We start from the raw sequence: 19,593 nt of genomic DNA, 5'->3' as shown, positions 1-19,593 counted from the left end.
ATGTGGTGTTCCGTCAATATGCAACTCGTTGCATATTGGGATACACTTAACTTGTAGTTTTGTTTGTGCCCTTTGCCATGTCATGCATATTTAAACCGGACATGCATCATAATTGTTTGCGCATCATGCCATGTCATGTGTTGGTTGTTCATTATGTTGTTTGCTTCTTTCCGGTGTTGCTTCTTCGGGTTAGTTCCGATAACGTCCCGTTATGAGGATTCGTTCGACTACGTCCGTTTGTCTTCTTCATGGACTCATTCTTCTTCCTTGCGGGATCTTAGGCAAGATGACCATACCCTCGAAATCACTTCTATCTTTGCTTGCTAGTTGCTCGCTCTATTACTATGCCTATGCTACGATACCTACCACTTGCTTATCATGCCTCCCATATTGCCATGTCAACCCTCTAACCCACCTTGTCCTTGCAAACCGTTGTTTGGCTATGTTACCGCTTTGCTCAGCCCCTCTTGTAGGGTTGCTAGTTGCAGGTGAAGATTGGAGTTGTTCCTTGTTGGGACATGGATATTTTGTCGGGATATCACAATATCTCTTATTTAATTAATGCATCTATATACTTGGTAAAGGGTGGAAGGCTCGGCCTTATGCCTGGTGTTTTGTTCCACTCTTGTCGCCCTAGTTTCCGTCATACCGGTGTTATGTTCCTTGATTTTGTGTTCCTTACACGGTTGGGTGTTATGGGGACCCCTTGACAGTTCGCTTTGAATAAAACTCCTCCAGCAAGGCCCAACCTTGGTTTTACCATTTGCCTCACCACCACCTACTTTTCCCTTGGGAGTCGCTCTCTTGAGGGTCATCTTTATTTTAAGCCCCCCGGGCCAGTGCTTGTCTAAGTGTTGGTCCGAAACAGAGCCACTTGCGGCACCACCTCGGGGAAACTTGAGGGCTGGTTTTAGCTGTACATAGTGTTCATCTGGTGTTGCCCTGAGAACGAGATATGTGCAGCTCCTATCAGGATGTCGGTGCATCGGGCGGTCTTGTTGGTCTTGTTTTACCATTGTCGAAATGTCTTGTAATCGGGATCCCGAGACTGATCGGGTCTTCTCGAGAGAAGGAATATCCTTCGTTGACCGTGAGAGCTTGTGATGGGCTAAGTTGGGTCACCCCTGCAGGGTTTTGAACTTTCGAAAGCCGTGCCTGCGGTTATGGGCAGATGGGAATTTGTTAATGTCCGGTTGTAGAAAACCTGAAACTTAACTTAATTAAAACGGATCAACAGCGTGTGTAGCCGTGATGATCTCTTTCCGGCGGAGTCCGGGAAGTGAACACGGTGTTGGAGTTATGCTTGACGTAGGTTGTTCTAGGATCACTTCTTGATCATAGTTTCTCGACCGTGCCTTGCCTTCTCTTCTCGCTCTCTTTTGCGTATGTTAGCCACCATATATGCTAGTGCTTGCCGCAGCTCAACCTCACATACCTTTTACCCTTCCTATAAGCTTAAATAGTCTTGATCGTGAGGGTGTGAGATTGTTGAGTCCCCGTGACTCACAGATACTTCCAAAACCAGTTTGCAGGTGCCGATGATACCGTGCAGGTGACGCAACTGAGCTCAAGGAGGAGCTCGATGAAGTTCGTGTTCGTTATGTTGTTCTGTTTCAGTTGATCAGTAGTGGAGCCCAGTTGGGGCAATCGGGGATCTGTGTAGCATTCGGGGTAGCCTTCTTTTATTTTGGGTTCCATAGTCGGACCTTGATTGTATCTGGTGATGCAATGCTTTATTCTTGTAATTGTGTGAAGTGGCGATTGTAAGCCAACTATGTATCTTTTTCCCTTATGTATTACATGGGTTGTGTGAAGATTACCTCACTTGCAACATTGCTTTCAATGCGGTTATGCCTCTAAGTCGTGCTTCGACACGTGGGAGATATAGCCGCATCGAGGGTGTTACAAGTTGGTATCAGAGCCTTCCCCGACTTAGGAGCCCCCTGCTTGATCGAATCATTGGCGTTGTTGAGTCTAGAAAAATGTTTTGAGTCATTTAGTATTATATATATCGGAGAGTAGGATTGTTTTTACTCCTCAGTCCCTTCGTCACTCTGGTGAGGCATCCTGACGTAGAGTTTTGACTCTTCTCTTCTCAAATTTTCACTAAATTTTTTTTAGGATCACGTGGGTATCTTTGAATCGTTCCGATGGTTTTGTGACGAGAACATTATTCTTGGTGCCTCCTGACATTTATGGGTTGTGGCAATGTCCCGGGGAGTTGAGCTCCGAGGTGTTGTCGTCACAATTTTATCGTTGCAGTTCTGGAATACCTGAGTTTCACCGACATCGAAAATCTCTTTTATGCAATTGTTGGTGAGATAACCTCGACGCCACCTAGTACTGGGGTGGGAGTTCAGGAGTATTGCCATAACTCGTATAACGGATGCTTTTCAAAGGTTGAGGTAAATGATTTCCGAAGGTTTCTTGGTTATGTGTTGAAGGATGGATACAGCTGGATGTAGGATTTGCTAGTTTTGGGTGAGATATTATGCTTCCCCTGTATCCCCAACACCTGATTGCATAACCGGAAGTTTTGGGAGTTTATAAGTGGGAATTCAAGTGGCTCTTAGGATATCTTTCCGACAGATGCATGATATGAGATTGGGGTTCGACGTCTAGTGGTCCGCCTATCCACGGTTGGTTTTACTGTGGTCTCGTTGTGTCTTAAAGAGTCCTTGGCTTTGCTGACTCGGGGACGCTTCGTATGTCATGTGCACTACCTTGTACATGATGGTGTTGTACGATCGAGGCCGTGTAGGCCCCACCACGAAAACTTTAGACAAAATCTCTATCATATGTTTGTTCCGGCTTATTCTACAAGCCAATCCTTTGTTTTTCTTTTCAGTTGTGGTATTCGAGTTGCTTCAATGTCAAGTGTTGATTCCATACCTTTCCTAAACGGTGTTCTCATACTCCTATGTGAATACAATCCTCCTTGATCTTCGAGTTTGCCATCTCAATTTCTTCTGAACCGGTGTGTCTCTCGTCAAGTGGATCCTACCATTTCGACATCAGCAAGATCAACTCCAAGTCTTCTCAATGTTGTTTGTTTCATCCATCACAAGTTGTCTTTGTTTTCCCACTCTCCCACCCTTTTTCTTCAAGGACTCAGATTTCTTATTCAAGTATCCTTTTATTGATGGGAAGCCTCTCCATTCCTTTTCCGTCAATGTTCTTATCCGGTGATTCTCATGAAGATTCTAATGGAGCTTCAAGTTCGTCATTCTTCATTCTTTTCATCTCCGGTGGTTTCAAGTCAAGCTTTGTTGATCATATCCTTTCCTCGTTTCAATACTTCCTCATGCCGGTGCACCTCTTAATCATCTACTTCTCGCTATTCAATTGTTCCGGAGTGTTGAAGATATCTGGAAGATTCATGTTTCCACTCTACATTCGGACAAGCTCTTTCGAGGATGTTATCTCATTCAAGCCTTTTAATTCAACCGGTGCAATCTCTCTTTCCAAGTAATCTTTTCAACGGTGTATCTTTTGAGTGGGCCCTAACCCACAGGTCTTTTCCAGGATCTTACCCGACTCTTCTTATTTTCCGGGAGCTATTCTCAAATCTTTCAAAGTTTGACGTAAGAATGAATTTCATTAGTCAAATGCGTTTTCTCCAAGATCTGTCAAATTCTTTCATTGTTGGCTCAACCTTTCTATTCTTCATTATTCCGGAGTGACTCAACAATTCACGGTGGTGTTTCTCGTCATCTTTCTCAACACTTGAAGATTGAAGAAGAGTTTCTTTTAAATCTTGCCCCATTCTCTGCCATCCTCTCATAATTGTTTTTGATTGTGAGAATTCTTTTCACCCATCCAGAGAAGTTCAGGAGTCTTTTCAGTTTGATTCTCCAGAACCCATCATCTCAGAATTATTCTTTCTAGCTTTCAGCTCTCCTTCTCTAAATCTTACCGGTGCGTCATCCAAGTATTCTCTTCCCAGCTCGGGATCTCTTCGTTTCACTTGTATCTAAATTCTCTCAAGCATCTTCATTCATTTGCAAATTCTTCCTGGTGTTTCATTATCTTTTATTCGTTCATTTTCAATCCTTACGGTGGTTCGTTTAAGATTTCTCTTCCTTCCTTATGATATCAATTCGTTCGTTGTTTCGATTCCACCGGTGGTTCGTTGAAGACCTTCTCAAGTTGGCGCCATATCTATCTTAATCCTTTCTAAGAGAATAAGTAGTATGCCAAATCCATTGTTTGTCATAAATTTAAATTGGTGAAGGATAAGCATAATGTAATTCTTATTCTTGTTTCATCGAGTGAACTCAATTCCTTATTCCGGAGGCTCATCAAATTCTTAGTTTCAATTGTTTCATCTTTTCTTCCCGGAATTCTAAGCTCTCTCAATTATAGCACCGCGAAGCTCCGTCTAAATCATCGCAAGGCTTCAACCTTATTCTTTCATCCTTCTTTTCGTGTGATCATTCTTTTGTTGCCAGAGTTCTTCATGGAGGTTCTACATGATGGTTGATCAAGGATTTATTTCCTTCTCGAAGCGTTCATCAAGATTCTTTTCAGAGGAGATCAAGTATTCTTCTTCATGCAATCCAGAGTGCAATTCCTTCTACCTTATCTTTTCAGGTGGTGTTATGTCATTTTGACAATTTCTTCCGTGCTTCATGATTCGCAAGTTGTCAGGAATGAGATAGTTAAACCCATCAATTTCTTTGAGCATGAGCTCTTCTCAATCCATCATTCTCTTCGTCGGAGTACCTTGGTTTATATTTCACCGAAAGCCTTTCATTGGGAATGTTGCTAATTATGGTGCTTGTAAATGACCCAAGCTCTTCATTTATCCTCCCGGTGAAATAAGTTCTCATCTCCTTGTTGATATCAATCCAATCTATCGTTTCCGTTAGTGGCAGAATTTCACCTCATAGTTTTGAGATGTTTTCCATAAGACCACAACAAGTTCACTCTTTTCGTTGTTGGTTTTCCAACAACCCCGTTCAACCCTTCTCTTCAAGATGCTTTCAACCTCATTCGAGGTAGAAGATATTGTTTTCTCCTCCGTTCATTCCATTCCATCCTCTCAGTTCTTCCAGAGGCATTGTGATATTGCTCTCTTCAACCCATCTTCTTGTTTTGTCAGATCATGTTCTTTCCTTTGCTTAGCCATTTAACAGGAGTGTTGTGTCCTCTGCTCAAGTTCTTTTCATCTTATAAAGTTTCTTATCATTTTTCAACCGGAGTGCTGCCCGAATTTGGTCTTCCTTGATCCCCTTCCCAACCGGAGTGCTTTCAACTTCGTTCTTCTCCGTTCCTTTCTTTATTCAATATGTTCATCATCTCAAGGTTCTTTGGTTTCACTCGTTTGTCGAAGAAGCAACTTAGTTTTACCATTTGTCTCCCTCTTCCGTTTTCCCTCCGGTGCCATCCTAGATCTCGGGACGAGATCCCCTCTTAGTGGTGGAGTGTTGTGACGCCCCAAGACCGATGCTCGAGAAGACTTCCATAGGTTCCGGGTTTCTCCATGTGTTTCATTTTTGCTTGCTCCTTTTATTTTTGCATTGCATCATGTCATCATGCCATCATGTCATAAATATTTTGCATCTCAACTAAATAAATTGTGTGGATCTTCGATCCATTTAAATCGAGGGAAGAGTGACTTCTCTTTATAACATATCCTGCTAATATCTAGGGAGCTATTATAAATATTCCATTAATTTGGAATCACCAAAACACGCTTGCAAGTAATTCCCCAGGCCTTTGTTATCTCACATCTTAACCTCAAACTTTGCCCATATTTTTTTTCTTTCATCGCTTTCCCGATCTCCACAAAAATTCCGAACATTTTTGTACTCTCCAAAAATGTTTTGTTAATTCAAACTTATTTGAATCACATTCAAAAGTGTTTGAATGCAATCCTTCCAAGCGGTGCCAAATGCATTTTCTCGGAACGAACTCATTTTTATGAGTCCGGGAGATTTAACCGCATGCCCAAATGTTTTCTCTAACCCCTCCTTTTCCATTTTTCTCCTCTCTTTACTTTCTGTTAAAGGAAATTGAGGGAGGTTAAGAGAGGAGCCAGCCCAGCCGGCCTTTAGACCATCCGCAGCCAGGCCCTTTAGGCCCAGCCGACCTAACCCCTAAGGCCATCCAACGCCTAGGCCATTTGCCTCCTAGGACCAAGGCCCATCCAGCCAGCAGCGCGAGGCCTAACCCTAGCGCTCCCTCCCACGATCCCATCGCTCTCCCTCCGCCAACAGGAGACCCTCGCTCCACCTCCTTCTTCTCTCGATCTCACTCTGGTGCCCGACCCCATCTCTCCCTCGCAGGCGCGACCCCCTTCTTCTCCTGAATCTCCCTCTCGGTCCCTCCCTCGCTCGAGCCCTCTAGGCTCCTCCCTCCGCCCGCGCCACGACCAAGCTGGGCCCCTGCTTCGACGCGGTTGCGCCTCAGCGATGCCGTCCTCCATGGCTGTTGTCGGCGAGCCCCTGGTCTGCTGCACCTGCCTCGACCTCCTCTACTAGGGCAAGCAGCGCCGCCCCATCGACCCGCCTCGTCCTCACGTCTCCGTCCTCATCCCCGACCCCCAGCCGCCGGATCAAGTCGGTCCGCGTCGAGCACCTCCACCACCTTGCTCCGTCGAGCTCTGTCCCGCTGCACCTCGCCTTGGGCCACCTGCACCACCTTGGGAACCCCTGCCCGACGCCATGGCCTCCCCTGCTTCGCGCCAGGGCCGATGCCGGCCCCTTCATCCTTCACCGTCCTCCTGCCCGTGCCTTTCCTTTCGCCCCTGTTTTTGTCGTGCGAGAACATGAGGACGACGACCAGCGCCAAGTCCTGCTCAAGAACCCGCCTGCGTTGCTGCGTCGGTGCACCGTGTCGCTGCTCATTGCCTTCCAAGACCGTCTCCATGGAATTTCGCCAAGTACACCACCGACAAGACCACACGAATGCCGAAATCTGGGTCAATAGGCCAGCTTCATAATCAATTTTTTGATATTGGTTTGTCACAGAGAAATATTGTGAAAAATAACTTCTTTGACTCAGCTCCCAATGACTTAACAAAAATATTGGTCCTTGAAATCCTCATATGATCTTCAGCCGGTTTAAGAATGTAGAACTTGCCGGTTTATAAATATTGATAGCACCGGTGTCAGGACCCCGATTCCAAGTCACATCAATCTAGCCGGTAACACCTCATATCACATTGCGGCCTCACGCACGGTATCCCCACGGGTGTCGCCTTACCCGTATTGTATGACACTCAAGTCATACAAGCATACAAGCACATTCGGAAGCAAATAGTCTGAGTACAGACACTAGAAAGAAAGAAGGCTTCTCGAAGCCTGTCTATCTACATAGGGCCCTCCATGGCCAGGATCACCACCTGGGTGGCAAGTTACTCATCGACATCGAGGTCTACATAAAACCCATCGGAGGGGGCGGTGTTGTCGTCTAAAAACAGTAATTAAAGCAAACTTGAGTACAAACGTACTCAGCAAGTCTTACAACAGAACCTACTATACATGCTCATTCTCAAGAAGGTGGCGGAGTTATTGCAGCAAGCCAGCTTTGACTCTTGGCTAAGCTATCCTACGAGACACCACTAGTAAAATAGTTTTCGCACACGAGTCCTCTAATCACCAACACAATACTCCACCGGGGATCCTCCCTTGTCATCCTACAAGAGGGCCATCCTCGGTACTCACACTTATCTTGAGTCTTTTAGTAGTATCCATTAACTTGTCTATGAACTGTATAGGCAGCCAAGTAGTCCTTTACCGCGGACGCGGCTATTCGAATAGATGATGTTAACCCTGCAGGGGTGTACTTCCTCATACACGCTCTCACCACTTACCGTTGTTTACACGACATGTACTCGGCAACCTTCAAGCAGAAGCCCAACGAGGGTGTCGGCCATGGCCTACCTAAACACTCAAGTCTCTAGTCCAGGTTTATCGCCTATCCAGGTTCCATCCGCAGGGAGTCCGGCCGAGGTTTCCACATACGGCCCAGAACGATGTGAACAGGGTTCCCGAGACACCAAACGGGTGACTCGGTACACCGTGCCACGGTGCATCTGCCGCATCATAGCCCACCCCTAGGGTCAGCGCTACGCACGGCCGCAAACACATAACCTACAAACACCAGAAACTATTTGCAACTCCTGTACAGAGTACTAGGGTGATTAAGAAGCCGAGAGGGTCAATTAAGGATCCCAACGCATGGTAGTAGCTGATTCTTAAAATCACACATACAGATCTCAGTTCTTAGGGACGGCCTCAATGAAACAACCCACCATATACTCCTACATGGCCTCTCATCGATACCTTTACCAAATCATGTTCAACACATCTCTCACATTACCGACATAATCGTTTCACTCTAGCCCATCGCCCAGATGAACCAGACCTGACACAACTCTAAGCATAGCAGGCATAGCAAGGTAGGAAACAAAAACATGGCTCAATCAACTCCTACACATGCTAGTGGGTTTCATCTAGTTACTATGGCAATGACAGGTCATGCAGAGGATAAGGGTTCAACTACCGTAGCACACAGCAGTTTGAAACGTTGTTGTCTTAATGCAGTAAATGAGAGCAGAGGCGAGAACATGGGATTGTATCGATATGATCAATGGGGCTGCTTGCCTGATGGAGTGGTAGTAGGGTACTGCCCTTCAGTTGGATACTCGGAGATATCCTCGGAGGCAGAACCTACCACGAAAGACACACATAATATAATCAACACATGGCAATATGCAACAATATGATGCATGCTCTGACATGGAAAAATGATGTGTCCTGCCTAATGCAATGTGAAACAAGTTGAAATGGGTCCATTTGAATCAAAGATTCAAATGGAAGCTTAAGTTCTTTTGCATAATAAGTGTATTAGCTTTTTTCACCTAAACAGCAAGGTTAAGGTGTTTTGTCATGCATGAAACCATTACAGATGGAAAGATTGATTTTTTCTGATCATTTTTCATATATAATTTGTTTGATTTGGAGCTATGGTTGATTTTCTATGATTTTTAGAAGTTTTGGCTATTTTCTGGAATTTCCTATATAAAAATAAATCCAGAAAATAAATAACTGCGTCACTGTGACGTCAGCAAGTCAAAGGCAACAACCCAGGTCAAACCTGACGGCTGGGACCCACACGTCAGTGAAACAGCTAATTAACAGGGTTAGGTTAATACTAACTAACTGTCAGTGGGGCCTGGGCCCGCATGTTAGTGACCTAAACTAACTAAAATTAGTTAGTGCTAACCCTAGGTTAATTAGCAGAGGGGGCCCACTTGTGATAGACTCAGGGGGAGTCAACCTGGGCCCACCCAGTCAAAGTCAACGGGTCAAACTCGCCGGCGTTTAACCGCCGGCGAGGCCAGACGCGGCGGAGGGCTTCGGAAAACGCCCACAGGCGACCATTTGCGCGGCGGAGAGGCTCTACGCGTTGCTGGGAGCAAGCCGCAGCGTTTGGTGGTGGAAGTGGAGCTCGGGGAGGTCGAGAACGACGCCGGCGACGGCCTTGGCAGTCGCCGGAGCTCGGGTGAGCTCGAGCTCGTTGCTGCAGTGGCCTAGGCGGGGCGGCGCTAGCATATACGGCTCCTACGCGATGCGGGGAGTGCGTTGGACACAAGCCAGGGACCAATGGGTGGCCGGAGCATCATTGGCGACGAGCTCCGCGGCGGCGCGTGCGGGTGAGCTACATGCGGTCGCTACGGGGCTCGAGAGGGAGGACGGAGAGGATAGGGAGGTGGCCAGGCTCACGGTGGTTGCAACGGAGCTGACGATGAGGTCGGGGACGGCCTGTTGCGACGGTGACGGCGGAGGTGATCTCCGGCGGTGGTCGACGAAGACGGGGTCGGTGGAGGCGGTGCAGGGCGTGCGAGCGCTCGGGGCTCGGCCATGTAGACGTAGTTGACAACGGCGGAGCGAACGGACACGGTGGCGCGACACGGGGACGACGGTGGCTACGGCTACGGCGGCAAGACGACGACGGCTGCGTCGGCCATGGCTTCGGGGGAGCGAGGGAGAGAGCAGGGGGGGAGTGAGGTGTCCCGGGGGTCGAGGCGGTGCCGCAGAGGCGCTTCGAGGCGTCGCGCTGGCGCGGGCGACGACAGGCAGGCAGGGAGGTGGCGTGGCAAGCTCGGCGGCGTCGCGGTGTCCCTCCTCTGCCTACTGACAGAGGTAGGTGATGACTGGCACAGGCCAGATGGGCCGGGCCAGCCAGGTAAGTGGCCTCTGGCCTTTCTCTCTCTCTCTCTTTTCTGATTGTTTCTGTTTTCTAATTTTCTGTAACTGTTGGGCTTTATTAAAAATACTAAAACGTTTCCAGAAATCCTGAAAATAATTATAGGCTCTGTTTAGATTATTTCCAACAGCCCACACTTATTTCCAGAATTATTTGAGCATTTAAAATATTTTATAGTATTTAAATGCCCAAATTCAAATACTTATGATTTAATTAAAAAAATCCAGAATGTCCTAGAAAAGAGTGCGCCATTTTTGCCAGGGGTTTAGCCCAATCCAGAAATGATGAACATTTTGTGAAGGGCATTTTGGGTTCATTGAAACCAATTTTAGTAAACCCTGGTTGGTTTAAGGGGGTGCTGGGGGTTCTGTTATCCCCATTTCATCTTTCTAGGAGAATTAAACATGATGCAAACACTCTAATGCATGAACTTGCAAGGGTGTGACAAACGGGTCATACTTGTAGTTAACATCCAGCTTGAAAATATACCTCTTATATGACTATCACTTGTAGCCCCCAAGTCTTAAGAAGGTAGCATAGCAACAGCTTAAGACTTGCTTCAATATAAATATCACAATCTTGAAGAAATCCAGGTTGTTCATCTCAATCACTAGTCAGAATTGAGTATTTCACATATGTAGCCCCCAAGTGCCGGGTTGTTATGCTTGCAGCAACCTGGGACTTGTAATTGCCTGATGCTCATAAAAACTTCAACCAGTGTAGCCCCCAAGGGTTGGGTCATTATGCAATAAGGAGGAGGGACTTTGTAAATATAATCTTGTAAACTTTAAACAGCGACGTGTAGCCCCCAAGGGTCGGCTCAGTAAGATAATATTGAGTTGGGACTTTGATATATACTTCAATGAAAATAACATCATATGATGTAACCCCCATCATGGGACTTGAATCCACGTGCACAAGGTTAAAAGCCTTGTGCTTTACCAACTGAGCTGTGGACCCTTCAATGTAATGGATAAAAAGCTTTGTACCTTGAATAGTTGATAGGAGCAATTGGTAGCCCCCAAGGGCCGGCTCATTATAATGTGATGAGTCGGGTCTTCAATAAGGTGAGCAAACAATGACTTTGCATTAACCCCCAAGTGTCATGGTGCATGCTTGCAGCGACATGAGACTTGCATATTTGATGTAATCTCAACTTGAATAATGTAGCCCCCAAGTGCCGGTTCGTAAGCCTGCAGCGACTCGGGACTATTCCTTCAATCATATCCATTGATAATATGATAGCCATTGCGCTAAAGAAAACCTTAATCATAATACGGGTTATTGATAATCATAATAAAAATCCAGCCATGTTGGCTATTAAAGATTTGATTAATATACCCAACGATTTATAAGCGCATGATTCCAATGGCGCAATCCAAATATATACTGGCGACTGATAGTCCAAAGCCAGGCCGGGTTAATAAACACCGGATTATAAGTGATTATGCATTGACAACTCGTAGTTGAAAGTCGAGCCGGGTTAAAGAACACCGGGTTAATTTGATGACTGATAGTCATGCCGGGTCGAGAGACGCTGGTTCAACATAAAATTTATCAAATGAGAAAAATCTTGACAAAGGCAAATAAAACCGTGTAGTCGAGGCTTTTCAAGGGCTGCCAGGCCCAAATTCGAGGCTTTTCATGGGCTACCAGGCCGCTGAGTTAAACCATTTTGCAAAGCCTTTTAAGATGGGCCTCCAACTAACCAATCGTCGTTTTAACTTTGACAAGTTCAGGGTCTGTATAAGATTGACTTGTCAAACGTTCGGCGGGTCATGCCAGGATTACCTGGATAGGAGTGGCTTACTTGATGAAGGCAGGATAACCCAGGGTTTTAGGTGAATACACCAGGCTTCCAAGCCGTGGCTTGATAGCCAATTACAAGGGTCCTTTCAAAAGAGCCCCCAAGTAACTTTGTGAGCTGTGCTCAATGAGTGTCTATGTTTGAGTTTGTGCTTTTTGCAACACTCTCTTTGACCCCTAACTAATTTCCCTGGTGGCCTTACGTCGATCAAGAGGTGTAGCTATGGTTCGAATACGGCCAAGCCCCCAAGTGATCAATAATATGATAAGCCAATAAGGCAGGATACCCATGTTTGAACCGCGCATCATGGCAACAGGTCCTCTTTGGCAACCTTTAACTTTTTGCAAGAGATAAATTCTTCTTGAACCGGGATTTTGAACCGGATATTGAGAGCTTCAAAGCTTTATGGGGGACATCTTTCCCTTGAACCGGATTTTAAACCGGAATCTTCATTTTCATCCAGAAATTTTCTGACGGCCTTTAAATTAATATAATAGTAGCCTCCGGGATCGGGTTATCTTTCCTTTCAACATCCTGGGGCACTTGAATTTGCTGAAACTGGCAAGACTTGCTGAGTCATATCATCGTAGCCCCCGAGTCTTAAGATGACTCAAGGAGTTGTCTTGAGATTCTCCGTATTCGACCATAGAAGAAGGTATGTATCATCGGTGTTGATAACGTAATGTGAATCCACCGAAGGTTGAGGTGACTGCGGCGGGTTATAAATGATCCCGTATGAGCCGTGTCAGCAACTCGTCCAATGGTTCCTTTCAACTGGCGATTTGAAGTTTAACCAAACTTTAGTGGCGGCGACTTGTGCGCCTGCCCATTGAGTCATCCTGTGCAGATGGCTGTTGATAGTATATGATAAATTGCCTCCATTTTGTTGAAAGAAAAACCGAGCTACCCAAGCTGTGACTTGCTCATACTCAAAAAACAGCTCATGCAGACAGTGCGGCCCGATATATTGATGTAGACCAGGCCGTGAGAGACGGACGACAAGGACGACTGCAACATCAGAGGCGGCTCAGATAGATAAGTCGGCCGCGGCATGGTACACCGGTGCGGGCGGTAGAGTCAGCCGCGGGTTGTAAACTGGCATGGACGGACGAGTTGGCCGCGGCGTTGTAAGCCAGCATGGACGGGCGAGTTAGTCCCATGTGTTGATGAAGCGGGGGACGGCGATTTACCCATATAACCATCCAGTAGCATGGCAAGGATCAGTCCTAGTGCGATAATCTTGGCGCATGCCCCTTTGCGACACCTTTATAACAAATAATGACCCTGTCCAAAAACAGCAAAGATCAGAGTAATTGTTCTTTGATAAAAACAATATGCACCAAATATAAATAGATAAGATAGCACCTGGTATTTTTTGTTGGATGATCACGGACGCTGGACGTGCTTGGACCAAAAATAACCGGACAGATGCACGTCTAATGTATCACTGAACAGCCACGTCGCTGGATAATGTCAAGCTGCAGATTGAACCGTGTGTGAGGCACTAGAGGTGCATGAAAAACGAATAGTATATGCACGTCATTAGCAGTCTGGCCCCATAATCCATGCACGTAGCAGGTTTTCTCCTTTTCTCTCTTATCTGCTTCTGCCTTCCCCTTTGGTTCCAAACAAGGCCGTAACTGATTTGGCGATAGCAGCTCTCCGCGGCCGTGAGGTCAGGTAAGCCGGGGCAGAGGCGAGCCATCACAGCGAGTTGGCAAGGTGGAGCCCTGGCCGTAGAGACAAACCGTCGGAACGAGCCGTGGATACGGTGGTGTAGGCGGCTCAAGGCGCAACAGCCCAGAAGTGAAGTGTGCAAGCGCGTTCGCGCGAAGCCAGCAGGAAGCAGAGGCGGGGGTGACCCGGAACAACGGCGGTTTGCTGACGGTGATTAGGCTGAGGTAAATTCGCGCACGACGGGGCCGGCAGCTCAGAAGGGCACGCAGAGGTGCCGGCGGCCACAGTGGGAGAGGCTCAGGCAGCTGGAGCGGCTGAGGTAAACCACGAAAGTGAGGCAGAGCTGGCGCAGGCCTAGTGGCAACTTAGGCCATCCCGGCCCCTCGGAATAGAACTCGGTGGTCAACAACTCCAATTGACAGAGAAATCTGAGCCTGTTGATAATCCATTCCCGAGCTGTGGCCAGCTTAAGGCGAATCTTGGCGGGTCACCGCAGTGGCTGTTCAGCGTCGCGGGGCTGGCGATTCACGACTGCAGAAGGCCGGCTCGCAGCTGGAATTGGTCGAAAACGACTCACCAGCGCAGGAGGCGGTTTATGGATCTCGGCCGATTTACGGGGCTGGGTACGGCGATTGATGCTGAGGTGAAGGAGACTAGCGGCTCCGATCGAGACTGAGTAGTGGTAACTCGAAGCGGCGTGAGACGCGGGGCGCCGAGACAGAAACGATGGTGCCAGCGCGGCGGAACCCGCAGACTAAACCGGCGGCGGGTTGCGTCGCCGTGCCTCGAGCGTAGCACGCCTGCGCGGACGGAGAAGAGTGGAGGCGGTGAGGTGAGACCGTGCGGACACGGCGGTTCACGACCGGCCCAACGAGGCCCATCTTGGCGGTTCACGGCGAGCCCGCGGCGATGACTTGAAGCGGAGCCACGACGATAAAGGCGGCGGTTCGGCGACGGCAGTAGCGACGCAAAGCCATGGCGGTTTATGAGGCAACAAAGGCCGCGAGTGGCCTGGCTGCTCAGAATGCAGCAGAGGCAAAGGTGGACGGCTGACTCGCCGGTGACAGCTCCCAGAGGCGCGATGCAGTACGAGGGAGAGTTGCAGGCGCATGGCCGCACGAGGGCACTTGACGAAGCAGGGCCGCTTGACGCCGGGCGCGGGGCGCGAGGTTGACGGAGACACGCCAGCAAGTGGTTGACCCAGCAAGGGGCGACGGCGATTTACGGCGACTTGCGGCATGAACTGAAGGCGGGTTGCCGTGATGAAAAACGACGCAGCGACGACACAGTGCGGGCACGGCCACGGGAACGCAGCAGAGCAAGGAGGGACGGGGGCGCGTAATGGCGGCCGAGCACGGCGGTGGAGAAGCGCACCCGCGGGCAACGCAGTAGGCCGCGGGGGTGCTCGGGAGTGGGACGGAGGAGCCGGTCGGTGACTCGGCGCGGAACCCAAATCCAATCCACTTCCGGATCCGTGGCTCCGTCTGATGCCCTCGCGCTTAGTCGGGGCGGTTTCAACAGTGCAGCAGTACGAGGAGCAGAGGAGCAGCATTAGAGGCCGGCTTGGGAGTGAATTCTTCTTGGAAGAGCGGGGACGCCACGGCGGTGACTCGGAGCAGAGGCGGCGAGGCGACTCACCGGCAGTGTGGATGCGCAGGATCAGCTGCGGCGCGTGGAACGCGGCAAGGCGGGAACGCGCCGGACGCGGATGTACGCCTGCGCGGGCATAGAAGAGCGGAGGCAGCGAGGTGAGGCCGTGCGGCCACGGTGGCTCACGGCCGGCCCGACGGAGATCGGTGAAGCTAGACCGGCCACGGTGGCTCCGGCAGGCCACGACGGCTCGGCACAGGGCCACAATAGGTCGGTGACTTAGCATGGTGCAGAGGGCCGGCGGAGGTGAGGCCCGAGATCCGGACGGCGGCTCTTTGCAGATGGCGGCAGCTGTGGCGTACGCTGTGAAGCGGGGGCAGCTCGGAGCAAAGGTCGAGCAAGGGCGGCTCAACGGCGACTGTGGCATGGCAAAGTCAACAGTCGGTTTGGCCGAGCGTGACGGCGATGCGGCACGGAATGGGCCGGCTTAGCACGAGGTTGGTGATGCGATCCTCTGAGCCCCGACGACGGAGGTGGCGAGGTGAGGTCGCGGGCGCAGACAACGGGGGAGTCCAAACCGGCTCCGTTTCAGGTCGTGGCCATCTTTTGCCCATGACCGTGTTGGTGTTGACCAGCGATGGGCTTTTTCCTTTGAACTATTCCTTTGAGTCATTATCAAAACCGAGTAGTAGTTGGATTTGGTCAAGTCATAATGCTTCGTACTATTGTTGATTTGATAGGATGTCACAGTAGCATCACGATCCTGACGTGTCCTCGGGACTTGATTCCCTCGTGAGTGGCAGCCATTATGAATGATACATACAGAACAATAGCTGCAACGCGGCGGAATAGCAGGGACGTGTGATAAACCGGTTGTGGCAAGTCGACAGAATATGTGGTCGGATGGATCACTTGAACTCCAGTTGACCTCGCAGTGGTAACGTAGCAGACAAATCACCTCGTGCAGCTCGGACTCGGCGGATTAAGACGACGTGACGGTGACGCAAACAGCCTCCGGTTTTGTTTTAACCCTTAAACCTCTCATATCATAAATCCGGTCCAACAAATCTTGAAACTGATGCCGATCTTGTCAAACCGGCTCCTTTTCATCCGGAGAGTTGCAAGCTCTTCAATCCCTAGAAAAATACCCCCAAGAACTAAACACCACCGTGCATGGGCCTCATGGTGGGCGCCAACTATCGTGAAATTAACACGTCAGATATCCTTAATGCCAGGACTTAGTCGCGAGGCCAACGCATCTATGTGGTAGCTTGAGAGGGGTTGATCGGGACGAGAGATGCAACACACAAGACAAAGATTTAGACAGCTTCGGGCCTCGGGAAACATCATCCGGTAACAACCCTACATGCTGTTTGAGGCTAGATCTCATTCTCATCACGAGGGAGTGGCCATAAACCGGCTCTCCTCTAATTGTGTCTAGCCCTAAAGATTTGTTGTTTGCTTGTCCCTCTTTGGGGAGTCCTGCCCCTCCTTATATAAGTTGAAGGGGCGGGTTACATGTAGAGTCCATCTCGGACTAAGACTTAAACTATTTCGACTTTCTTTCCTAGGCTTCTTAACGTCTGTCGGTTTAACATTGTGTGCCGGTTTAACATTGTCTGCCGGTTTACCGTCGGTCTTGGCCATCTGTCTTAACTGTCCGCCAGTTTACCATCCGCCGGTTTACCAAGTCCCGGCCGGGTTACGACTCCGGCCGGGTCATACCGCGGGGTATATCCCTGACAAGTACCGAACGAAACATGATGAGGACATCAATACCATTGTTACATCCACATCCCCTACTGTTACATATAATGGACCAATTACTAGAGCTCGCGCGTTCGTAGTCGGATCGTCAAGATCGACTCCCACAGAAACGATAGCCACCATCTCATCGAAACATCGGGACACCTTTGCCTCTATCAAAACGCCAAGACCTACGAGAACGACTTCGTGGACCGACGAGTACCATGACGACCGTTGTTCGCCAAGTACACCTTCGGATGGTCAAGTTCCTCTTCAAATGTATGACCACACGGTGTTGCACCAAGTACCTCGATGGCCAGAGCCCTCGGATCCAACAAGTTCGTCTACGAGCCGTGAACAACTACCGTCGACGTAAAACGTGTACCACCACCGCCGCCCGAACGTCTATAGAACATGTACCGTTGACCCTCGAAGAACCGTGGACGTCGAGTTCCTTGTTCTGACCCCGAACACCTATGGAGTGTGAACATCTACGAAACGAGAACGTCTACTTCCACTACTTCCTCTACGCCGACTCGAACCGCTCCGATAATGCACACTTCAGAGGTATAACGTCGAGACGACCGCCGTGGACGATTGCACATGTTGTTTGAGATGCACCCTTTGTCTGCACCATGTCCGTAGTGTCTCTCGCTTCCATGCCATCGACTCGTGGGAACCCGGTTACCGGGATCACCCCACCATCTTGCATGTCACGCTCACGTCATTTTTTTCCTTTTGCACCGGTATCTACGTGAGCTACCGGAACCGATATGTTGACGCGGCATCACTTTCGGATTCGTCGCCGTGGCACCCTTTTTTTCCACCACGGTGACAAATGCTTCATAATGCTCTTATCAACTTTTTCATAAAAACTTGCATAAAACTTGCACATGTCATCCGCATCATGATAATAACATTTAAAATGTTAAAATTGTTGTTTGCTTTAAATTAGTAATGCATATGGGGATTTACCGGATTTGTTGTTTGCTATATCCGGCCCCATTTAAATTGTTTAGATAGATAATTCCTTTATGTTTCACCTCTTGACATGCTTAACAACATTTAATATTGTTGGGTACATAAACGAGATCGAACTAAATAATTGATGTGGTGTTCCGTCAATATGCAACTCGTTGCATATTGGGATACACTTAACTTGTAGTTTTGTTTGTGCCCTTTGCCATGTCATGCTTATTTAAACCGGACATGCATCATAATTGTTTGCGCATCATTCCATGTCATGTGTTGGTTGTTCACTATATTGTTTGCTTCTTTCCGGTGTTGCTTCTTCGGGTTAGTTCCTATAACGTCGCGTTGTGAGGATTCGTTCGACTATGTCCGTTTGTCTTCTTCATGGACTTGTTCTTCTTCCTTGCGGGATCTCAGGCAAGATGACCATACCCTCGAAATCACTTCTATCTTTGCTTGCTAGTTGCTCACTCTATTGCTATGCCTATGCTGCGATACCTACCACTTGCTTATCATGCCTCCCATATTGCCATGTCAAGCCTCTAACCCACCTTGTCCTAGCAAACCATTGTTTGGCTATGTTACCGCTTTGCTCAGCCCCTCTTGTAGCGTTGCTAGTTGCAGTTGAAGATTGGAGTTGTTCCTTCTTGGGACATGGATATTTTGTTGGGATATCACAATATCTCTTATTTAATTAATGCATCTATATACTTGGTAAAGGGTGGAAGGCTCGGCCTTATGCCTGGTGTTTTGTTCCACTCTTGCCTCCCTAGTTTCCGTCATACCAGTGTTATGTTCCTTGATTTTGCGTTCCTTACACGGTTGGGTGTTATGGGGACCCCTTGACAGTTCGCTTTGAATAAAACTCCTCCAGCAAGGCCCAACCTTGGTTTTACCATTTGCCTCACCACCACCTACTTTTCCCTTGGGAGTCACTCTCTCGAGGGTCATCTTTATTTTAAGCCCCCCGGGCCAGTGCTTGTCTAAGGGTTGCTCCGAAACAGAGCCACTTGCAGCGCCACCTCGGGGAAACTTGAGGGCTGGTTTTAGCTGCACGCAGTGTTCATCCGGTGTTGCCCTGAGAACGAGATATGTGCAGCTCCTATCAGGATGTCGGCGCATCGGGCGGTCTTGCTGGTCTTGTTTTACCATTGTCGAAATGTCTTGTAACCGGGATCCCGAGACTGATCGGGTCTTCTCGGGAGAAGGAATATCCTTCGTTGACCGTGAGAGCTTGTGATGGGCTAAGTTGGGACACCCCTGCAGGGTTTTGAACTTTCGAAAGCCGTGCCCGCGGTTATGGGCAGATGGTAATTTGTTAATGTCCGGTTGTAGAAAACCTGAAACTTAACTTAATTAAAACGGATCAACAGCGTGTGTAGCCGTGATGGTCTCTTTCCGGTGGAGTCCGAGAAGTGAACACGGTGTTGGAGTTATGCTTGACGTAGGTTGTTCTAGGATCACTTCTTGATCGTAGTTTCTCGACCGTGCCTTGCCTTCTCTTCTCGCTCTCTTTTGCGTATATTAGCCACCATATATGCTAGTGCTTGCTGCAGCTCCACCTCACATACCTTTTACCCTTC

At 48.6% G+C, this 19,593-nt stretch overlaps 1 protein-coding gene across 1 annotated transcript; it reads right to left on the bottom strand.

The window, feature by feature from the left end:
- Positions 1-12,969: 12,969 nt before the first annotated feature.
- On the bottom strand, positions 12,970-15,988 carry LOC125523256. The gene is made up of 2 exons (XM_048688337.1): positions 15,341-15,988; positions 12,970-13,503 (listed from the first exon to the last, which is right to left on the bottom strand). The coding sequence occupies exons 1-2, from the start codon at positions 15,717-15,719 to the stop codon at positions 13,499-13,501; spliced, it is 384 nt and encodes a 127-aa protein (XP_048544294.1). The 5' UTR covers positions 15,720-15,988; the 3' UTR covers positions 12,970-13,498.
- Between the last annotated feature and the right edge of the window lie 3,605 nt (positions 15,989-19,593).

This window comes from Triticum urartu, chromosome 1 (genome assembly GCF_003073215.2).
Source record: "Triticum urartu cultivar G1812 chromosome 1, Tu2.1, whole genome shotgun sequence".
Taxonomy (NCBI): domain Eukaryota; kingdom Viridiplantae; phylum Streptophyta; class Magnoliopsida; order Poales; family Poaceae; genus Triticum; species Triticum urartu.
This window is presented reverse-complemented; position numbering and strand designations above follow the sequence as displayed.

Coding starts and splice junctions, on each gene's coding strand:
- LOC125523256 (XM_048688337.1), bottom strand. CDS start 15,719: ATGCCACAGTCGCCGTTGAGCCGCCCTTGCTCGACCTTTGCTCCGAGC.